At 43.0% G+C, this 23,354-nt stretch overlaps 1 protein-coding gene across 10 annotated transcripts in view; it reads left to right on the top strand.

Annotated features, from left to right (window-relative positions):
* The window catches only part of YEATS2 (YEATS domain containing 2), a 51,138-nt gene that overhangs the window by 6,139 nt on the left and 21,645 nt on the right, over nt 1-23,354 (top strand). For 5 of the 10 annotated variants that reach the window (XR_015700567.1, XM_087739937.1, XM_087739934.1 and 2 more), the window contains exons 5-17: nt 1,486-1,728; nt 3,924-4,039; nt 5,185-5,346; nt 7,036-7,147; nt 8,734-8,778; nt 9,833-10,019; nt 11,701-11,940; nt 13,823-13,981; nt 16,382-16,485; nt 19,100-19,207; nt 20,276-20,449; nt 21,664-21,922; nt 22,719-22,880. Coding sequence is in view for 9 of the 10 variants with exons in the window: in XM_087739937.1 (XP_087596063.1) it covers nt 1,486-1,728; nt 3,924-4,039; nt 5,185-5,346; nt 7,036-7,147; nt 8,734-8,778; nt 9,833-10,019; nt 11,701-11,940; nt 13,823-13,981; nt 16,382-16,485; nt 19,100-19,207; nt 20,276-20,449; nt 21,664-21,922; nt 22,719-22,880 (2,071 nt within the window). In the remaining variant the exon portion in view is untranslated. The remainder of the gene's footprint in view (nt 1-1,485; nt 1,729-3,923; nt 4,040-5,184; nt 5,347-7,035; nt 7,148-8,733; nt 8,779-9,832; nt 10,020-11,700; nt 11,941-13,822; nt 13,982-16,381; nt 16,486-19,099; nt 19,208-20,275; nt 20,450-21,663; nt 21,923-22,718; nt 22,881-23,354) is intronic. The other 5 variants (XM_087739936.1, XM_087739939.1, XM_087739938.1 and 2 more) reach the window with 5 other exon arrangements.

The following is a 23,354-nucleotide window of genomic DNA, read 5'->3' as shown; positions in this document are numbered from 1 at the left end:
TTTATTACGTTTTCCCACAAATTAGTGGACAAGGTGTTGGTCAGTTTACTTGACTAGAAGTTAAAAAAAAAAAAAAAAAAGGTTCTTGGTGGTGGTTTCGTTTGTTTTTTTGGGTTTTTTTGGTCATGTGTGTGTCCCCCCGTGGTTAGATATATGGATATAACTCTCTTCAGTGCTCTTGAGCGGGTAATTGAGAGTTGGTAATTGCTTCGCTCACATACCTAATGGACAATTGGAAAGAAAACTCTCAAATGAACCTCTAAAGTCCAAGGTGGATCAGTGTTTAACTCCACTCCTGCTACCACCTCTTGAGGGCAGTTCTGCTGCTCCATAGTGATGCTGGTATCTGTCCCTGTGCCGCCCCCTCCATCATGTTGGTAGAATTTTGGATCAGGAAACTAAACATGAATTAAAAATAACCCAGCAAAGGGAAAAAAACTCCAAACAAAACGAACAAAAACAAACAAACAAAATCCCAAATCAGTTTCTCGATTTGTTTTCCTTTGTGACTTGCCCCCTCCCTCTGAATAATTGTGCCAGCCTGGCTGATCTGGGTGGTTCAGGCAGGGAAGAAGAAAGCCTCTTTCAGCTGGTACTGCCTGCAAGAGAAGCTGTCAGTGCAACTCTAGTGTGAGCCTGTGGCTTCCAGAGCTGAAGTGAGCTTATCTGTCAGTGCTCTGCTGCTGGCAGAGGGGTGTTTCTGCTGCCTTCAGTTGATTCATCATCAAACCAAGGTGATAGGGAGGACTGATGGCTGGGAGAAATGGCTGAGGGACGCTTGCTTTGAGTGATGGGTGTTTTCCTTGCTACTTCTGAGGTTAAAAGCAAATGCAGGAAAAAAATATATTGGGCCTTTGATACAGTAATGAAAAAAACAAGAGAGATTTAAACATACGCACACGCCTGCCCCATCCTCCCCCTTGCAAGTTTAGGAGGATCTAAGATTAGCTCTAAGGTGTCTATTTTGAGGAAAGTTTGCAAGCATGCCTAAGCACATTATTCTTTATCCTCCGTTAAGCTTTGGGAGCAGACAGGGTGCTAATACGTGTAGATTGCCTCATAGGCATTGGCAAGACTGCCAGTCAGGATCAACACTGAAGAGCCTGATGCATTTACATACCCTGCTTGCCTGCAGGAATTGGGCAGCTGTGGTCTTTCATATGGTGTAAGACCATGGGTGTCTGCACAGGAAGGGAAGCTGTTATTTTCAAAGGGACAGTAGGCTGCACTCCTCCTTTCCAGAACCAGGTGGGTTTCTGAGATCAAAAGGTCTAAAGGAACAGATTCAATTTGGGGTCCTGTTTCTGTAAAACTGTTGTAAGCTTTTATCTTCTGCGGCATATGGTTTTCCTGCAAGGCAGCTAATTAAATATTTGTTCTTTCTTCATACGTTGATTTTTCGCTCCGCTTCTGGTGCAGCGCAGCTTCGTTTTTATCTGGGCTGCCGGGAAACAGTGACGGATCTGCCTGACCTCTCTGTTGCAGGGGACCAGGTCATGTGATGCGACAATTCTTAATCATCCTTCAATCAAGAAATTCTTGGAATCGCCCTCCAGATCGTCGTCTCCAGCTAACCAGGGCTCAGACACTCCATCTGCCAACCACTCCGAGAGTGACTCGCTCTCTCAGCACAATGACTTTCTCCTGGACAAAGACAATGGCAACTTGGACGCAGAGGAGCGGCTGACAAACAGCCTGGACCAGAGACAGAGCAGAAATACTGGCCGGGTAAAGTAAAACTCGAGTGGTGGTCAAGTTGTTGGAGGTGTGTGCTCTGTCTGGACTCAGTGCTGGCACCAGGAGCTCTTCATGTTTTCACCCACCTTGCTGAAGATCTGTTTCTTACCCTCTCCAACTGCTTGCTCCCACTCTCTCAGCCTGGCTTTGCTGTAAGGCTAATTGAAGTGTATGTAATTTGGGTAACTCGTTTTAACTCAGTCTTGCCCAACAAAGAGTTCAGCCAGGCAGCAGTGATAGCGTTCATGTTAGCCCAGCTATCTGCTGCTGCCTTGGTTGGTAGCCTCTGGGGAAGGAGGTGTTGCACAGCTTGAGCAAAGGGTTTTGCTCTGCAGATGGAAGTCAGGTCAGGAAGGGTAGAGCCTGCAGAGAAGAGTAAGATGTGTCATTCCCAGGAGTGTTTTTAAGAAGCAGTACTGCTGCCTGGCCCTGGGTGCCCATGGGGACTGCATTGCTTAGAGTGGTTGAACCACTGGAGTTTGGGGTTTGGCCTCCTCAGCAGCCTGTGGAGAAAACATAGTGACACCGGTGGATTAGCTCACCCTGGGAGCATGAGCTGGTAGAGCCTGGGTGCGTAGTTTGAGTTGCTTTTCTCTTGGTGGCACTGCTTGCTGTTGTGTTAATACCACTGTCTGCTTAACTGAACCAGACTGAACCAAGTTAAAAATACCTTCTTTCAGTGTTCTCCCATACTTTTTTTTGGCTTATTTTTGACCTGGATCCGTTCCCTTTATGGCTTGCCATGCAGCTACAGAAATGCTTCACCTGTTGGCTGCAGTTAGCTCCACTGGGGAGACTCTCTCACTGGCTGCAGGTGAAATGCAGCTTGCTAGGTGAGATGAAACTCTTCAGTTTCCTTTCAGTTCCTTTAAGCTGTCAGGCCTGCCAGAGGAGTACAGCCTCTAACCCAAACTGGGGATGGGTATATCTCATTGCATGTGACTACGTTCTGCAGCTGAACAAGTTGCAATAATACTTGGCAGAAAGAGCAATGGTTCTGCCTCCATTGAGCAGCATGGCACCCAGATAACAGGGTTGCAGTTTGCTGAAACCCTGCCTAGGGTCCGTAGCAGAAGGCGGATATACAATATATAATGTGGACCCACCTATATAGTAAACCACCAGACCAATATAATTTGTTTCTGCACTGGGGGCATTGATGGACCAGCTATATTGCTTGGGTGTAGCATGTTGGTACGTCTTTGACCAACGCAGCCCATGGCCCAGAGGTGGCTGAGGGAATGATGAGAAGCAGGAGCCATCCCCGCCTTCTGTGGCTCCTTGCTCCAGTTTGGGGCATCACTGACTTAACAGAGGAGGTGTAGCGGTTCCTCGTGAATCCACTGCTCCCCAGGCTGACCTTCGTCTGATGAGTGCTCAGTGGAGTACGCTCCAGGAAGCTGCAGCACCAACTCTGTTGTTCACGAGAAGATGGCAGTCCCTTATTCTCTGGACAACTGCTTTGTCCAAAAGAGTCATAGAAAAGCCTCTCATTCCCGTGCAAACAACAGTGCAGCTTACATTGGCACTGTGGGCGGTCATGTCATCGTTTTACCAGGGAGTCTTGGCCACTGCTTAGGTTGGATTTATTATGCCCAAGAAATGCAGTGGATTTGTAGGCTTATCTAGATGTGAGTGGCATGGTGTGGCTGACTGCTGTCTTTGTTGAGGTGGAGCTGAATTCTTGTCTCAAGCCCAGCCTCCATTCTTCACCGTGAAGCAACGCTGGAGTCCCTCAAAGCAGCAGAGGCTGGCAATGAGGAAGACTGAGATTTTCAGAAGCCACTCATGGGAGATTTAGCTTTGCTTCTGATTAGTGACCAACATGATGCCACTCCAGCAGTGGTTGATTTTTTTTTTTTTCAGATAATGCAGTGGCAGTGCTTTTGAAACCCAAGCTGAAATCATGGCTCAGGTCCATGGTATGTCACATAATGTACACTCAGTTAAGCCATGCAGTGTACACTTGGCTAGGTAGTATATCATTGTTGCATGCCTGAGTTGCTTAAATGTGCCTAGATAGCAATTTAAGTATTTTTAGGGATGATTCATTGTTGGTGTCTCATTTAACTATGCAGTTTTACTTTTTTTAACAATACCTTACTTTTCTAGCACCAAACAAAATTATGTTTAAGAGGACCGTTTGGTTTTTTGTTTGCCTTTTTTTTTTCTTCCCCTACCCTCAGGACAGTTCGGGTGTTTCAAGCTCTCAAAAACCAGGACAGCGAAATGCCGGACTGTCAAATGATGAGACTTCGCGGCTTTATGTGAAGAAAACAATTGTGGTTGGCAACGTCTCCAAGTTAGTATCAAGAGTCTGAGGGATGGGCCTTTATTTCAGGATCAAATGGAATAGGAGGTTAAAATTAGGAGACAAATAAAATTGCTAGGCTGTCACAATGTGAGGTATTGCCCTTGAATAATCACTGTACCCAAGGCTGCCCTCCTCGAGTGTCTGCATGAGGTTTTTTGTGGCAGGAACAGGTGTTTTAGTAGTTGTTTTATTTATATCTATCTCTATATGGAGGTTTTAAGATCTGTTTCTTTCAAGAGGAGTCTTTCAGCCTTTTCTGACCAGTTAGAAATCCCAAGTTTTCCATGAAAATTTGGAAAAGCAAGTTGTCCTAATGGCTAATTCAGTGGGTCCATAGGGACCATGTGGTTTAAACAAAAAAAAAAAAAAACACAAAAAAACACAACACCAGAATGAGGAAAATTGTGAAAGTCCAGAATAGTCTGAAGAAAATAATATGTACAGTTTTTATTTATAATTTTTTTTCCCAAAAAAACTTTTGAACTTTGAGGAAATTAGTGAAGAAAGGCATTCATTTTAGGAAACTGTGGACGAGCCCAGGTTTTAACTCTCCACCCTCGCACTTCTTAAGTCAGTCTTTTCCTCTTGCACAGAAAGTAGCAAACGTTTGCTGATGAGACTTATGGTGTTAGAAATGCATCTTGAAAATCTATCTAGGCCTGGACCCGGAACCAAGTATTGACTGTGGAGCTTCTTAAAAATTAATAAGAATTGTTGTTTTTTGTATTTATGGTAGCAGAGTTACTGATGTTGTGATCTGGAGTGATTTGACTTCTTGATATCTCAGAAAAGAGGGGGAGGGGATTTGACAGTGGTAGAATGTTAAAATTAAGCCTAAGTAAGAAGCAAATGTTTAAATGGACAGATTTCATGTGGCAGTTGTGCACTAAAGTTGAGGAAAGGTATTAGAAGCGTAGAGTAGATTGAGATCTGTATCTGTTTCTGGAGTTCTTCTGAAGAGCTGGATGAACCACCAGAGTAAGGAATAATGGGCAGAAACATACAGGGCGCAAGGTGCACATAGGCATTTTACCATCTCTAATTTTTTTGCCTAATGTTTCCCAAAATATTTGTTGTGGTATTTGTCTATTTGGGATTTTTATCTTGTGTTTGTTTTTTAATTTCTTTGCCAGGTACATTCCCCCTGACAAGAGAGAAGAAAATGATCAGTCAACCCATAAATGGATGGTGTACGTCCGAGGCTCTCGGAGAGAACCCAGCATAAATCATTTTGTCAAGAAAGTTTGGTTCTTCCTCCATCCCAGTTACAAACCTAATGACCTGGTAGAAGTGAGGTAATAAGGAATTATTCCAGTTGTTATTCCAGTCTTTATGCTTGCCAGGCTTACTATGCCACTTTCTTAGAAAGTTAGCAACTTCTTTTCCTGGTTTTGTGTTCCACATCTGTCTTTAACCTCTGGCTTGCCTTGACTTACTCCAAAATAATAGTAAAAATAAATTAGTTTTTATGTGGCAAATGTGCCAAACATTTTTTTTTTTTATTTTCCTACTGAAAAAAACCCACTTAATTGTTGCATTTCATGTTATTCGTGCGAGTTTGTGGATCTCCTGTATGCATTACACTGTCTGCTGTGCAGGTTAGACCTCTGTTGTTAAAAGACGTGTTCTCTACCTCTCACCCCATCCAGTGTGGAGAAGAAAGACAGGTCTCAAAAAGCTCTTTTGCCCTTAGTTTTAATGATAAAACGTGCATTTGGGCAAGAAGTTTTATCCCTCTTCCAAATATTTCTCTACTGTAGTGAGGTCAGTGGTGTTGGCTGCATACTTCAAGGAGTTTCCCGTCAGTGTAATGGTGTTGGTGCTACAGAAACAGGGCAGCTTCTCTGTCCTCTCCCAAACCTGTATTCAAAGCTGTGACCCTAATGAGGTGAGTGGGGTTGGTTCTCTGTTGACTTCTGCAGGGAAATGCCCTGCCAATCTTTCATTCTTGCTCCTTTGGACAAGACAGCAGAGGATGCCTTCAAACTACTTTGTCTTCCCAAAGAAATTATTCTCCACAGGACGTTTAGCTGCCTGCCTGGAGGAAGGTGGGGAGACTGCCTAGGTATAGAATGGCAACTTAATTCTGGCAAAATTAAACTGACTGAAAGGCAACCCCAAAAGATGAAGTGTTGGTAAGGCTCACTAATGTTTTGGAGGAGGCAACCCTGAGCAGGACGAAAGTAAACTTATTTGTTTGTATAACATACTAAATTATGTTTGACTGGTGTCTTTTTGTGGCTTTCTCAGCTTCCAGTATCTGATGTCAGTGCTGTTTGTCTTTTGTTTTAATCCTGTCTAGTTAATTGATTTCTTCTTGTTGCACAGTCCCGGTTGTTGTAGTGAACATTAATGTTCTGGACTAAAAATAGCCTTTAAAGCCCTTGCGTTTGGTTTCATCACAAAACTACATTTGAGTTTTACAAAAACAACAAGCTGAAATACAAACAAAGTAAGGGTAAATGTTAGAGACAGATATGCCCTTCTTTTTCAGCTTGGAGAATGACAGTGGTTGAATTAGCTTTTCCTTGTTGTCTGTATGTTGTCCTCTTGGCGTTACATGAAGCATGTGCCTTCTTACTACTAGATAGGGACTAGCAGAAAGTGATTGCAAAATGCTGCACTGAAAACTCATCTCCAGCTGTGTCCTGGAGCTGACTTGGGGTTTTTTGAAACAAATATTTTTCATTTGGTATTACACAGCCTTTTTATTTTTTTTTTTTTAAGATGCTTGTTTCCCGTGTTCTCTCATCCAACAGTGTTTTACTTTTTTCTTTCCTGTCCCCTTGTGCCAAATAAAAGTATGTTTTCAGCTGTCCAAAGCCATAGAATTCTCCTTTCTGTGATTGCATTCTCTCTGTGGTGAAGAGCAGGCCTGAAGATAGCTTTAGTTGTCAGTCAGCAGCCTTTGGCTTTCTGAAAAAGAGGATGGTGAAAGCTATACCACTTCTTCATCCAAAATGCAAATCACCATTTTTTTCCAGAGAACCTCCGTTTCACCTGACCAGGAGAGGCTGGGGAGAATTCCCTGTGAGAGTCCAGATACACTTCAAGGATAGCCAAAACAAGAGGATCGATATCATACACAATTTGAAGGTATTTGAACAAAATATTTGAGAGAAAGGCAATTAGATGAGCTCTCCTGCATAATCTAGAAGAGGCTCTGCTTGTGTGTGTGCTTCTGCCTCTCTCTGTGTGTACATCCTGCTGGTTATTTGCACATGAATGCTTGAGCTGGAGAATCAAAAAAGATCCAGGAAAGCCTCTTACCTTGGCTGTATTGGAGGCGATGCCGTAGCCAAGGAACCCAGCCTTGCAAAAGCTGGAACTGATTCTGCTCAGAGCAGCAAAGCATTTACCTGTTGTTTCCCTACAGTTTGCGATTTTTATCGTGCTCTTGCTGGCTTTAACTTGACATGGTGCTGCAGGGCTGTCTTTCTGTTGGTAAAGTGATTGCTGTATCTGTTCTGTTCCTTCAGCACTTGTGCGTATCAGCTAGAGATTATCCGTGTTGGTAAGAGTGGGCAGGGAGGGGCTGAGATTCCCCGTTTGTTCCTTGTTCCTTTTGAAGAGAGTTTTCTTTTTCAACTCATTCACCTGTCCTGTGACACTCAGTAGGATTTATAGTATGCAGCAGTCCTGCAAAACTAGGCCATTGCTCTTGTTTTCCTTTTAATTAGTAGTCTGTAGCGTTAGTGGAATTAAGTCCCTGAGCTGGTTTAGTTTCCTGTTTCTTTGAGCAGCGTGATTAGTTTTTATTTAAACCCTGCCTGCATTAATGCATTTCCTGCTAATGTAGATACCTCATTGCAACCCCAAATATAGACAGTAGAGAAGGTTGGAAATGTTGCCCTGGAACTTAGGGACATTTAATGCAGATTATGAGTAAAATATATTTGGAGAGAGATAACTTGGGGAGAAATTGGTAACGGTATGATGGACGTTGTGCAGCGAGGGAAGCACAGCCTGTGAGGTGATGTGAGGGAGCTGAGCCCTCCTCCGTGGCTGGCAGCCTGCCTGCCCCTGAGCTCCAGGGCACCAGGAGCCTGTCAAACCCAACTTCTCTCTATAGGTATCTTAATAGACGCCTCTGGGATTTTCTGCCTCTTCATCAGCTGATACTCAGAGTGAACAGTTATTTAATCAAAAATACAGTGCAAACATAGACTGTGCTGGTTAGTTTAAATCTCTCTGATTTTTTTCTCGTTATTATTTTCTTATATTGACTTCAGGAATAAAAAAGGACATTTCTCAAAGGCTTCTGTTAGACTGAAGTAATAATTGCCCCATCCCTGGAAACATTCAAGGTCAGGTTGGACGGGGCTCCAAGCAACCTGATCTAGTTGAAGATGTCCCTCTTCATTGGAGGGGGGTTGGACTAGATGGTCTTTAAAGGTTCCTTCCAACCCAAACCATTCTATGATTCTGTCTCCTGAACAATCTCATTTCCTTCAGCTTTTTTGCTCCTGTCTACTTAGCGTAGGCTTTGGGTTATGGTTGGCTTTTTTGCAGAAGAGGGTACCAAACAGAGCACACAGATTTCTGACCCTGTGGCCTCAAAATATTTGGTGTACTGCTGCTCAATTTACATAGTTTCAACCCCTTTCAAACAAATTGTATTGTAAATTCTAGTTAATATATGGCTTTGCCCTGGTTAATATATATTGTATTGTTTTACCCAGTTGGACAGGACTTACACAGGCCTGCAGACACTTGGCGCAGAAACGGTGAGTCACCGGGTCACGGGATGGATGTTGTACTTTGATTCCCTTAAGGATGTTTAAAAAGAAAAAGATGCACAGGACTAAGCACAGAGTCAGACCCGTTTGATTTCAGAACTTCTGGAATGTAGATTTTGCGCTCTTGTTAAATGAAATTATTATGACGCTTTGTCACTATTCATGACAACAGTTGTCTTTTCCCCTTTCTAGTGCAGGGGAGACTTTCCAGCTCTTGTTTGATAAAGAACTTAACTCGTACGTTTTAATTTTTATTTCTTTGTGGAGCTTCTGGTACCAAATCTCAATTTGCATTCTGATGTGCTGCAGATCTCACACATGAAGAATTTAAGTTAAAGGGCTCACCCAACTATCCTGCTGAAATTTTGCAGTATATTAAGTACTTGTAAGTTTCTGCATCTGTCAAGATTCAGTATCTTCATGGAAAATGAACTCTTAAAACTTCACGTAAAATAAATGAATTCATAACTCAGTTTGCTATATCCCTGAAGTTTTTTTTTGTATTATTTTCCCCTTGTTGTACTGTAGTGAATGGAAATTTTTATGGTGAAATTTCATTACTTCAGCTTTTCAGTCTGTGGAGAAAACATTAATGTAAGATGTCTACTCTGTGATTAAAGAACAGTTTTGAGGAGTAGTTAATGTGGTGTGTTTCTCAAGGCCTTAGCAAAAAAGGCAGAAAAGGCAAGCTGCAGTTTTGTGACTGTCCCTAAGTTGGTATGCAGTCCTTTCCTTAGCGGGATGCTTGGAGCTGGGCTCTCTGTTCCTTACAGTGTTCACTACTCAGATTTCCCCACGGACTGAGAGATGTGCTACTTTACCGTGGCGGTTAAATATTGCAAGATTTTTGTCGTAGCTCAGGCGCTGCTGGACCCCTGGAAAGTCACTCTGAAACGAATGCAAGTTTTATGCAGAGGTGGGGGGAGGAGAGGGAGAGGTTTACAGACATTAAAATAAGAAGAAAAGGCATAGTTGTTTTTACTTTTTATATCTTTACTTAGCTACCGAATATTAATGTCGTCCTTTTTCCTGTTTGTGGAAGGTAGTGGATGTGGAGCTACATAGGCATTCCCTTGGTGAGGAATATCTCTTCTCCCAGTCTTCGGAGTCAGACCTTTCTGACGTTCCTACGTCTTTACCACTGCCATTGAGTATCCCAGCACCAGTCAAAGCTTCTTCTCCAATTAAACAGTTGCGGGACTCCAGCCCAGATGCTTCTGTGGACAAAGGTAAAGTGAATGGGTATTGGTGAAATTCAAGTTCTTGGAACTTCAGCTCTTCTGGATACCTCCTCTTAATTGCTCTTTTGGCTTAAAGGTTGCCAGTGCTACCTGCTCCTTGCTCACCCCAGATGACTATTTCCTCAACGTACTCTGAAATGCAATTCAGAAATTGTTATGGTTTATTTGGTTTTGGGGGTTTGGGGTTTTGTTCTTTTTTTTTAAATCTGGAGTTTGTGCGTGGGCTCTGTTTTGCTAAATGTAGTGAATATGGAGCTTTATGCAGTGGATGTAGTTGGAAAAAAGGTTGCTGAATAGTACTTGTAGTTTTGTTCCTGACAGACTGTTCTCAGAGGGTATTTTAGGTTTCTGAATGTTTTGCGGACTGTCTATAAATTCAAGGAATTGGTCTAGTGGTGTGTTCAGTTATATACATTGGTGCCTAACATGAGTTGACTGTGGGAGAAAAAAAATTACTACATAACTGTGATGTTGAAAATAGAAAGTGAAAAAGACGTAGTGTACGTTTGTCCGAGGAATGACATCTGTGCATGTCATGGTCTTATTCTCACCTTCCCCTGTAAGATCAGGAAATGCAGTGCCCATTGCAATGGGCCAGCAGTTGAGTGCTTAGGATCATTTGAGTTGCCTGAAACAAGCTAGTGCTGGCCACTTGGGCACACTGTTCTGATTTTTAGTTTGTATGAAGTAAGAAAAACCATGCCTCTGTTGGCATTTAGCTTTATTTTCTGAAATATATGGTGTCGAGGCTTACACAATAGACCTTGGTTAACTGGGCTGAGAAACAAGGGTGTCTTTTACCGTTTGCACCTTTTAGTGTGAGAAACTTGCTGGAAACAGCAACTTTATATTTCAAAATACGGTTGCATGCAGCATGGTCTGATGCCTTGATTTATCCTGACACTCGGGTGTTCAAGGAGTGACTTCAAGCTGGTGTCTTGTATGGTGTGCTTTCTGGTAAGTGCTGTGATGCCACTGGCGGTGTTCTGGCTCAGTGAGAAGAATGTCCACTGTTTAAATGTGGTGTTTTCTTGTGGCCAAAAAAGCTGAAACGCAACCAAACTTTAAATACACAGGCTTTTTATTCAATGAGGAAGATACGCAGCACCTTTAGGTGAGCAGTGCTACAGCAAACAGGAAGGAAGTAACCTGCCTCTTTCTTACACTGACAGGCAGTGGCTTCTCGCGTCAGCTCCAGGTTAATTGATCTCCTCCTGTATCAGATAAGGTGGATTCCTTAACCCAGGCAGTAGGTGGTCTCCTTGTGCTCTTACACCAAAAAATGCACTGCGAGATTCTCTGCGAAGGAGATCCAGCCTTAGTCCTGTGGAGCCCTAACTGAGGACACTTGAAACTACCAGCAGCTTTTGGTCAATGGAAGGGTCATTCAAGAAAATGTCTAAGAAGTGGCTGATCACCTGCCACAGCTGAACAGGCTGTGCACGGTAGCATTTTGTTCTTCTGTTCAGGGACACATCCAACAGGCTTGCGCAGGAGGAACCCCCTGTCCAACTTTCTCCCCATTCAGCGCTGCCCACCAGTTGCTTTTCCTTCCTTCCTTCGAGAGCGTGTTTGTCGTACCTGAGTTTTGTTTGTGTAGAGAAGCACAGTAAGGAATTAGATGTCTCAGCCTAAGAACTATTTCTCTTCTTTTCCCTGTTTTAATCAGGATTCCCTGGGAATGCTGAAACCGAAAGACATGCCACGTTTTATTCCCTGCCATCTTCGATAGAACGGACTCCCACCAAGTTAGCCACACAGAAAGTTGCCTTTGGCTCTCATGGAAATTCAGCTTTTCAACCCATTGCAGCTAGCTGTAAAATAGTGCCTCAAGGTCAGAGTCCAAGCCCTGCAGAGTCACCAGGAAAATCTTTCCAGCCTATCACCATGAGTTGCAAGATTGTATCAGGTGAATGTTAGTTTACCTATCCAGTACTTCACCCTGGAAAACAAGAGAGTGAACCAGTTGGACTTGTTTTGTGTCCTTCCCCTGATTCCCTGCCAATGCTTGAACATCAGGCAGTAGGAAACTCTAGAATAAGGAGCTAAACACGCTTCTTAATGTTCAGGGGAAAAAAAAATACAAGTGTGAAATGCTTCACATCAGATCAAAAGCAGGATGAGAGCTCTTCTCTCCCTGTTCACCAGTGCTTTTAAGTATGAAAATGATAGTCTTTAACTGGACTGCTACCCACAGAAAGGCCCAGACAAGGACACATCTTCCATGTGGGGTATTTGTATGTGGGAAGAAGCCATTCTTCTCCCTCCCACTTTCAGACAACTGGGATGGATTAAGAAGAAATTTTTTTTCTGATTATTGGGCAAATAATTCGGTTCAACCTGTAGACTCAAGTGGTCCCTCTTGTACTTGCGATATCTCCTCAGATGGAACAGCTTTGGTCTTACTCTTCCAAAAGTCCACCCTCTGTTGGATTAAATTGTCAGCTGTGACTGCAGTGAGCGATGTGATACTCTTTTGATAACTTCCGAACCAAACATGGTCAAGGTGCTGTTTACTCATTTCACTTATAGTCCCTTCCCTGCCTGGGCACGATGCCATCCACTGGATGATGTTTTACATCAGAAAGTTTTAATGTGCAGCTCACCATGTCACGTGTTGTGAAGCTGAAAGATGACCTGTTACATCCCTTCATTTTCTGGTGTTCAGGGTAGAGAGGATGAAGCACCAGCTATCAGTTTGTGTGATTTCTGGTGATCTGCTCCCACATAATTTTCCTCAAGTGTGTCTGGTTTGTTGTTGTTTTTTTTATTAAATTTCAGTGTTTTTCCTTGACATCTTACAACCGTACTCAGGCTGATGTACATTTGAACCTACGCCAAGTGCTTTCTTCTTTCTTAACAAGCTCTTCTCCTGATCTTCTTTTCCCAAGGCTTCCCAGAAAGCAAGAATTACAGGGGCCATTCTATCTTTCTTAAAATCCTTGGACTATTCTCTGTTGATCTTTACTATTTAAATGTTTCTCTGCTAAATATTTTTCCAAGGCTCTGCTGTCTGCTGAGAAGTGTCACCCCTTTCAGATTTCAAAAGCAGTTTATAAGACATGGGGGTTTTATTTGATCAGGATTTTAATTGTCAATCACTGCCAAGAAAGCAGATTAACAGGCAGTTGATGCTTAGTGTGCTTACTGCCACCTCTTTCTCTGATCACTTCCTTGCTTGTCCTTTTCTCTGTATTTCTTGTTTACCGCCTCATACAGCTTTTTTCTTCTCCAGTTTTTCTCTGTCCTGGTCCTCTTACCCAGAAGTTGCATACTTTAGTTTGCTTTCAAGGGTTTCTGCTGTAGTGAGAGCGATGAAAAGACAAGAGCATCCATGCCTGTCTGATGGCTGCTGTATCACCCAGCTTTTTAACGTGAATTGCTCGGTTCCTGGCTCTGAATGCCTGTACTGTGGGCTCCACAAGGGAAAGAGAGCACCTATCAAGGCTCTCTTTCTTCATCTCCTTGGTCTTGGCAGTGAGAATGATTTAGGTAACAGTCCCTCAGGGTTCAAGGATGGACTAGATGGCTTCTCAAGGTCCCTTTGAACCCTGCTTGTCCTGATAGGCAGAGAATGTCCAGAGTAGGTATAAGCCATAGTGCTTAACATGCCTTTTCCTTTCCATCTGTCTCTTCTTTCCTTCTTCAAGTCCTGTGATCTCGCTCAGGCTGGGAATTGCATCCTCAAAAAATGTTCCTTCTCTAAGCCATTTAAATACGTACTACTATTGCTGTATTTTTATGTTCTCACAACATTGACAAGATAGAAGCATTGGACTTTTTTTCTTAAGGTTCTCCAATATCGACCCCTAGTCCATCTCCGCTACCTCGTACCCCAACCTCCACTCCGGTGCACATGAAGCAAGGCTCTGCTAGTTCAGTCATTAATAATCCGTATATTATTGTGGACAAGCCTGGACAGATGGTTGGAGCAGCAGCCACAAGCACAGGTGTGTAGTGTGATCACAGAAGGCAGTGGCTTAGTCTTATCCATTCAAGTTTATTCTCCCTTTAAAATGATTAGTATAATAATAATATTTCAGCTTGCAAAGATGGAAAAGTACTCAGCAAAGAAAGGGAGGTATTGTTGGTTTGCACAACTGGCTGGTGTAACATGGTTAAGGGTATCTCAGGCTTTAACATGACTTCCTTTTAGGAAACAGCACATAGTGTAAGACCGAATTGAATTCACAGATACCTCTTCAAAGAGAGCGTGTTCTTTGCAGGCAAAAAGGGAAGAGGAGAAAGTAATGTAGACTGTGGTGCACAGAGACTTAAACAGAAGCAGTGCACAGGTGGTTGGGTGAGGACTGTATTGTGGATATGGGCAAAAAGCATGGAGAGCTTGCAACGACTTGCAAATCAGTCTTAAGTTCCAGTGTACAGTGCTCTAGATGTGTTGAAGTGCTTGAGTAGACCTGGATTACTAGGATAACAGCCGTGTTAGTTTTTGTTACTGCTCTCAACTTCTAGCTGGTCTGATTCCAGCCGGTTTGGATTCCTCTAACTGGATTCCCTCGGTGTTTCAGTGGTGACATAAGACTAGGGTCGGGGGGGGCTGAACTGCAGGGGATGGGTGATGGGTATGGGAGTCAATTGGTAATCTTTGTGTTGGGGCTGGAGGAAAGGTCACTCTAAAAGTCATTTATGTGTTGTGATTTGTAGCCAAGAACCACTGTCTATTTAAAAACACACTTGTTTGTGTATGTGTGTGTGCTTGCTAGCATCTCAGAAGGATGCTTAGAGCCATGTGGTGAACTGCAGCATCCATGCAACATACAAACTGTTCACTGGGCATGGTTGGAAAGTGCAGTAATTCTTTTCTTAGTAACAGTTCTTCCTTTTATCTGAGGGAACACAGCTGTCATGTTCATTTTAACTTCATCACAGAGGGAACTGGTAGGGAGAGCGTAGTCATAGCTGAATTTTTAAAAGTATGTTTGGGCTTTCTTGGTAACACTGAAGCTGTTTCACCAATAGGCATTTTTTTTGTTTGGTTGGTTGGGGGTTTTCTGCCTTTTTTTCTTTACTCTTCTCTACCTCCAGCCTGACTATCTATTCTGCATATGTGGTTTATCATGGTTTGGGTAACTGTCATGTTCTCCTAGTAGAGATTTGTATGTGGAGGATAGGATCTGTAGATGCACCAGATGGTTTGGACATACAAGTCTTAATGCCACTAAATGTGCAGTTTCCCACCATGTTAGTGTGATATAAGTACAGACTGGCCTGGAAGAAACTGCCTGCTGCCTCTTCCTCCCCTGTGCTCCTGTTGCTTCCCCTGTGTCCTGCACGAGTCAGATCAGATCAGTGGCAGAGCAGAAGATTAATACCATCCTCTCCCCAAACTGAGTTTTGTCACATAGCCTCATCACCAGACACCCCCCCATATGAGGGAGCAAGAGAGAATGCAGAACTGGCTTTTTGGCAACAGCAGCCAGGCTGGATTGAATGTAATGTGATATTACAGACAGAGTCACAGATCATATATGAAAAGAGGAGCGAGATCTGAAACTTCATGCTCTGTGAAAAAAAAGTCTTCCTAAACCCCATTATTGCAAGAAATGGCTGCTCATTTACTTTTAAATTTAAGTGCAGATTATAGTTCAGCCATGGCTTTGGCATCTCTTAAGCAAATGAAGCTAATAAACCAAACCAACAGCAATAACAAAACTGCTGCTGAGCAACAGTGGTGTTAACATGCTCTGATAATGCAGGGTAGGTTTACCACTGAACCCGCATCCGTTTCAGGGCGTCAGGAGAGTGCTGTGGCACACATCTCTCTATGATGATTTTGCAAGAGCAGTCTTCACAGACAGGAGCCTATGTCTTCATTCCCTATTTCTGTTTCTTCCTTTTCCCTACCTCATTCTGTCCCTTCCTCTTGTTACTTCTCACTTTGTCTCTCTCCTTTTCTGGCCTTCCTTTTCCCTCCCACTCCAGCCTCCTCCAAGCCTTCCCCCATGCCAGTATCCGAGGCTAGCATAGGTTCAGAGGGCTTCTGGGGTTACATCTGCAGCAGCAAGTTCTGACTGGCAGCTCATTTACTGTCCTAATTTCACATAGTCACACCTGTAGCTGATATCCTCAGTGTCCCAGGAAGGTGCCTGACTATTTTCTTGCAGCAAACAGAGCTCAAGTGGAGATTACCTTCTCTGGGGCGTGGATTGTGCAGGTGGAAATTTGGTAGTGGATTTGTTTTGTGCCCATGCCAACTCCCGCTGATGTACCTCATGGAGAATACAGAGTCGAAATGAAATGCCATGTTTCTTGTTAGAAGAGGTTTCATGAGTTCAGCGGCACCACTCCCCATCCCTCATCTGACATCTGCTTTATTTCCCGATACGCAGGGAGCCCAACCAGCAAACTAACCAGTGTTTGTCAGGCCTCTCACGGAACTGGATCTCCTGTATCAAAGACCCACGGGAGCAGTTTTGTCACCTCAGTTGTCAAGGTAATGTTCTCGTTAGATGCGTACTTGCCATTTAAAATCCAGCTTCCTATTAAATAGGGCTTTTTAGTATTATAAATTCTGCATTTCATGCAAGTTCTTTTGGTTGTCATTTTATCTGAAGGTTTACTGTGTCTAACAGATGGAGCCATATGAGAACGTGGTGATTATACAAGATGATAGTGTCACTTCATGCAGCTCTAATTAGACTTGCCTACACCTCTGTTAAAGGCACTGCTCTTTTGCTTTTCTGCAAGGAAATCCATGGAGGGCATAGCTCTCAAAGTGTCTTATCTTTCAAAAAAGCTCTTTTGTAGCCAACTTTGATCTTCTTCACTTTGTTAGTGACAGTATGTGATTAAACCAGAGGTGCCTACCTCAAAACCTTCATTCTGTTCATTATTTTTGTACAGCAGCTGCTCCTAGCAGCCTGAAGATAGCTCATTTAGTGATTTTGCAACTGCCTGCATTTAGAAAAATGTTTGTGTAAACAGTGGAGTAACCAAATGTGTAAACAAACAGTGATAAATAGGGTTCATGCTTCTGATCTGCAAAGCCCAAAAGGTATGGAGCTGAACTGTCTCACATAAAATCTCTCCCACATCTTGTGCTAGGAAGGATATTTCTGGCAGGCAAGTGGCGTCAGTGAGGCTCTTTATGAAAGCAACTGATGGGTGTGCTGCTGAAAACAGGCATGTTTCCCTGTCTCCAAGTCACAAGAATATTAATTCTGGATATGGAGGCAGGGGGGAGGCTTGCCAGTCAGCCTGCAGAGAGCAAATCACTTTACATATGGAACAAAAATGCTTCCTTTGTCTGTTAGGGAAAAAGCGTTGAAGATTATTGTCTGAAGCAATTCGTTTGGAGTAGCATTTCAAGTGTCAGGTGTGCAGCTAGCTATTCAGCTTTTAAGACCCTGTTTGCTCAGATGGATTTCACTTAACTATGTTGAAAACCATTCATTAGTCTTTATTTTTCACTAGTTTGGGACAGTTCTTTCTGAATGGTTTTCAATAAGTCGGAGTAGGCACATGTCATTAGTAACAGTTGAATTCTGTATTTCCAGGGCAAAGTTAAAAACTGAAGATATTTTTAAAAAATATATAAAAATCGTAGCTCTGTAAACAGAAATGTATTTTGATTTATGTCTTCTGGTTGGTGGAAAAGCTGTAATTCTATGGTTTCTTTAAAGAGAAGGGGGTGTCTGATAGCTCAGTGGGATGTTACAGACTGTGCTTAACTCACCACTTCTCATCTCTTCACTATGTGCCAGTTTTCTCTGTATGTTTTTAATGCTTAAGGCTGTGTTTCTTCAGCCACTTTAAAATGACCGATATGCAGGCTGCTGGGAAAGGACTGGTTACGCCTCTAGCCTTGTCGTCACACTTCCCCGTTTGCTACCAGTTCCGCAGCGATGCGGTGAACCAGCGCAGGCAAGCAATCTGGTTGAAAACAAATCTGTTTTCAGCCGTATGTGTCAGTACAAGGAAGACTGCAGGAGAATTAGGTTAGAGTCTGAGGGCTTGTTTTCTGGTTAGGATCCAACCCAAGGATGGGCCAAGTGATTGTGAAACCATGGCTTTGGAGTTCACATTGAGTGTAAAAGAGTACAATTACTTTATTTAAACAGAACAGAACCATAACAAACTTCCTCAAATGCATTTGATTTCTCTACCAGCCTCAGACCCAGGAATGCCAGGTGCCTGATTTTGCAGGTGTGGAAATATTTTTTTTTTTTTTTACTCCATTTAGTTAGGTGGCCTCACTGTTTCTGCCAAGTGGTGAGTTCTGCCTGGGAAGACTGTGTGCCATCAGGTCTTTCTAGTTACAGGAGAGCAAAAATTAATCTGAGAGAATTTTGCTTGCAGACTTAAATTGAACATCTTTTTCCCTGCTCCGTAACTTGTTTCTTCTTAGTTCATTTTCTCTCTCTGAGATTGTCTATAGAATCACAGAATGGTTGAGATTGGCAGGGACTTCTGGAGATCATCCAGTCCGACTCGCCTGCTCAAAGCAGGGTGAACTAGAGCAGGTTGCTCAGGAGTGTGTCTGGTCTTATTCTGAGTATCTCCAAGGCTGGAGAGTCCACAACCTCTCTGGGCAACCATTCCAGTGTTTGATCACCATTAAATTAAAAAAAAAAATAAATCTTATAGTTAAACCAATTTTTTCCTCTGTTTCAATTTGTGCCCATTGACTCTTGTCCTTTAATTGGATGCTATTGAGCGTTGTCTGGCTCGATCTTCTTTACACCTTCCCATCAGGTATTTATACACATTGATAAAATCCACCTTCAGCCTACTTGAATTTTACAGCTCTGAAATGCTTTGTGTAAAAAGCTGGTGGGGGAACGTGACTCGATTTCTTTCACCTGTGTATGATATAGTAAGAAACCATTAGTGCTCTTGGAGATGTAACTTTCCAAATAAAACTTGCTTCATAGGTTGTATGTTACACTCCATTTACTTAAGTGTTGACTGATTTTGGAAATGGCTTATTTGTACAGGTAATTTGGGACTGCCCAGATGGTCCATGCTACCCTTTATTAGCAGTCACTTGTTCTGTTTCTTGTATTGGACATTTCACTGATTTTTGCGCCATGTCTTTCTGTTCACAGCAGGAGGATTCTCTGTTTGCCACCATGCCACCCCTTTGTCCCATCGGGAGTCATTCCAAGGTGCAAAGCCCCAAATCAGTCACTGGAGGACTTGGAGCTTTTACAAAGGTATTCCTCTCAGCTTTTGTGCTGGTACAAGGAGCCCAGTTATGCCATTTCATGCTGACTTGTGCCACAAACTGCATAACTTCCAGTGCATGTGAAACTGTTACTGGAACCAATATGTCTTGCTGCCAAGGGCTCTGTAGCACCTCTCAAAAAATGTATCTTTTCCTGTGGCTCTACTGTTCCTGTGATCTTTCTTTTTATTTCCTCTTTCATCCTTTCTTGTTTTACATTGAATCACTGTCGTATTGAGGCTGATCTTTTTAAAGCTATTTTTTACTGGGATATAGTGAAAGTAAACTGCAGTAGATTTATCAGGAGCTTCTTAAAAAATGCTATAGTGATTTCTGAATGTCAGATGTTGCCACTTGTGAGTCCATTTCCTTAAACGTTACCATCTAGAATTTAAAGTTGTTTCTGGCAATATCAGGTGATCCAAGTAAAAGGTGGAAGAATGCTTCCTACCAGTTACAGTACCTACAGCAATCTAACGCAAAAAATCCAGCCTTTCTTGAGTCACTGATCTTAGCTATTAGATCTCTGCTTGTCACAGAGAAACATAAAACGTATACACAAGAGAATAATGTCAGCTATAATAATTTACAGTATCTATAGCTATAATGTCGGTTGTAATTCCGCAGGATAGAAAAAAACCCTGAGGTTTAGAACGTGTTCTGAGCAGGAAGGTGCTTAGAAATTCGTAACCTTAAGATGTTCTGGGTCCTTTCTGAGATCCAGGGCCTGAAGAAGTCAGGTCTGGCGAAATCCATCATAGTATGACTAGTAGTTGGAATATTACTAGCGATTTCTGTGATTCTGTAATTTCTATGCACACCTCTCAAATCTGGAATTCTTTGTAAATACAAACACCCCCCTCACACACTTGTGTGCTGGGAATAGCCCTCGTCTTGGAGCTGAGTTAGAGAGTCTACCTGGTGGTGTGTAAGAACCATGTCTGAGTTTACTGACTGTTGCCTGACCTTTATTGCAGACAGGCTGTTCCAGAAATGATCCTCAGTGATTTAAGGTGTTTGCTTTTCTTATTATTTATTATTTCTTCCTATTTAAAAGGTGATAATAAAGCAGGAGCCGGGAGAGCTGCCCCAGCAGCCCCAACTACCAGTGACAGGGACAACCACGCAGACCTCAGTGCAGCAGTATGTCACTGTAAAAGGGAGCCACATGTTAGCCTTGTCACCGCAGAAGCCGGTCGTGAGCACAGGCGAGGGGACGGTGCAGTCTAAGGTATGAGGCACTTGGGCATCTTTGGTGTGGTGTGAGCTGGCTTTCTTGTGGTTTCATTGCAGGACCTTGTGCTTCTCTCAAGGGTGTAGGGTTGCTTCTGTCTCAGACACAGGCATCAGCACCATGGGTAGCTAGTTTCCCCATGTGCACAGAGTGGCTCATACCATGCTCACCTGTAGTCCCTGAGAAGGGAGCAGGGTGAGCAGGTGCTATTGCATTTCGTTGTGTACAGGGAACATCTCCCACTTCTGTCTAACCCATTGCAACAGTGGGTTGGGGGTGGTTTTGAACTGGAGCCTGTCAACGCAGGAAGTTGGCTGCCATCGTCGGCTCTTGCTGAAACTCATCCAAGTCTTTCTGTAAGAGGAGGCAAATTCTTTCTTTGGACTGCAGGCCTGGAACAAAAAAGAACAGGACAAATAGGGAGTGGGGTGGAGGCTGAGCCAGAACTAGCATGAGGTGGAAGCAGTCCTACTTGAGCGGCAACTCAAGTGTGTTATTGTAGGAGTGTGCCAATGCAGTGCTGCTATGAGAGGAGTGACGCAGCTTCTAAGAAGGCACGATAACCGTGCAGTGATGAGATGACAGATGTGTCAGAAATTGTCTCCATTCTTGCCTATTTCTATTGTGGATAGAGTCAAATCATGTGCCAAGCACAAGAGACTGCATAGGGAGCTTTCACTTTTGGATAAGTAAATATATATTTGCATTTGCAACAGTTCATTGTCCTTTTTACTGCATTTTAATGTTTGAGCAGGTATGCAAACTCATGTTTGCCTGCAGTTATTGTCAACACATAAAATTGAAGCACTTTGTGGATTCCGCTTTGAGGCCATAGTTTTCCCAGGGATTCTGTTCCCACGAATATGTTGAAACTGAATTTCTGGATCTCTGTGCTTTGCTGAGGCAAGCTTTATCTTCAGCTGGAATTGAGCCATTGCTTATATATCAGAAAAAAATGGAAGTGCCCTGTAATTTGAATGTACTTAATCTTTTGTGGGTGCTCTGAAATCCCAGTTGTGTTTAACAGTTTATCTTTTTACTTGGGATTGGCTTCTTGCCAATTTAATTTTGTTTCTGACTGAATACCTTTTATACGTGACTAGACACGTATAAGGTGTCCTGAAACGTCTAGAGATGGAGGAAGTGTACCAGCTATAGAATTCACGATTGCTCTTGCCAGCAGCACTTCATCCAATACTTATTTGTTGCAGGTTGTTGGCGTTCCAGTTGGTTCTGCTTTACAGTCGACAGTGAAACAAGCAGTGGCTATCAGTGGTGGCCAGATACTTGTGGCAAAATCTAGCTCTTCGGTAGCAAAGGCTGTTGGTCCGAAGCAGGTTGTGACTCAAGGTGTAGCCAAAGCCATCGTGAGTGGAGGCGGAGGGACAATTGTTGCTCAGCCTGTGCAGACTATAACAAAAGCGCAAGTTTCGTCCACAGGTGCTCAGAAGAGTACATCTCAAGGCTCAGGTGGAGTAATTTTGCACCTTGTTAATAGCTCATGATGGGTAGACTTTGGGGCTCTATAATGATTTCTTCAACTGCAAACTAACTATGTGTCATTGAAAAACTTCAAAATGAGTAGAGAGGTCTGTAGGGAAATTCAGGCTGACTGAGATTAATAATAAAGAAAATGTTAACTCATTATCTGTAAGGGGGAAGAGGGAGCAAAAGTACTTTAAAACATGCAGTTTTCTGCGAGTGGGTATCAGACAGACATGCTGGGGAATGTGCTAGAGACCTAGTAGGCTTTCATGGAGCCAGGTCTCACATTTTTGCCCAGCATTGTGGTTCTTAGATACTCAAAGGGCTCCACATAAATCCAACCAACAAGAGCCACACTGTCCTTATTGCATCTTCATATCTTCCCCCATGCTTACAGTTACAGGAGTGTGGGCAGAAGCACCCTGCCCGCTTCTGCACACAGCTGGCTTTAGCTGAGCATGTTAGCTCAGGCTCTGGACTGTTTGCAAGGTGTTGTGTGGCCTCTGGACTGGAGTAAGCCTGTAGACCCCATGGCTGTGCTGCTTTGGCCTGCAGCCATAAATGGTACTGCATGCAGAGAGGGGTTTGTTTTTTTTTTCCAAACCTATTCAAAAAAGTGTCTGTGCATCACTGGTGGAGTTAATCTGCGGTTAGGCCAGCGAAGTATGGATTATCAAAGGCTAGCTGCATGTCACTCCTAGTACTTTTATCCTGTGCAGATTTCAATGCATACTACCTTCTGCAAGCAATGGTTTTATTTCTTTTTATTCTTTCTTTCTAGTGATGGCCACACTGCAGTTACCAGCCACCAACCTGGCAAACTTGGCAAACTTACCACCAGGCACCAAACTGTACCTCACCACCAACAGCAAGAATCCTTCTGGGAAAGGAAAACTGCTTCTGATACCCCAAGGAGCCATACTGCGAGCCACAAATAATGCTAGTTAGTCTTGCAGGGAAATCTAATGAGTTAAATAATGTAATCACTGCATAATTAATACGTTTGGCATTTTTGCTATAAAGCATCCTGGTACTGTGGAAGTCAGTAATGGGATGGGGTTTCTTTGTTCACAACACCACAGTATGTGGTGCTTTTTAAGACTGAGGTCTCACAAGTGTCTTCTGTTTTAGATGAAACTTTTTCATGCAGTGCTCTGGAGGTCTTTCTGTCTGTGCTGAAAGCAGATAGTGTAATTTTCCTCAAGATGCAGCAAAGGGTTGTCTTTAACCCTTCATTGTGATCTGTAGGAAGATAAAACTGCATTTTCATGATGTAGAACTGAGATGGATTTGAATGCAGTAATAAGTAATGGAATGACACCCTGGAGAAACTAGAAATGTATAAGAAACTAACTTTGAAAAGGACAAGATGCTCTATCTGGAATGAGGGAAGGAAATCTTTTGAATATTGATACAA

This window comes from Nipponia nippon, unplaced genomic scaffold, assembly GCF_047370975.1.
Source record: "Nipponia nippon isolate SJK-2023a ecotype South Korea unplaced genomic scaffold, ASM4737097v1 scaffold_7, whole genome shotgun sequence".
NCBI lineage: Eukaryota > Metazoa > Chordata > Aves > Pelecaniformes > Threskiornithidae > Nipponia > Nipponia nippon.
This window is presented reverse-complemented; position numbering and strand designations above follow the sequence as displayed.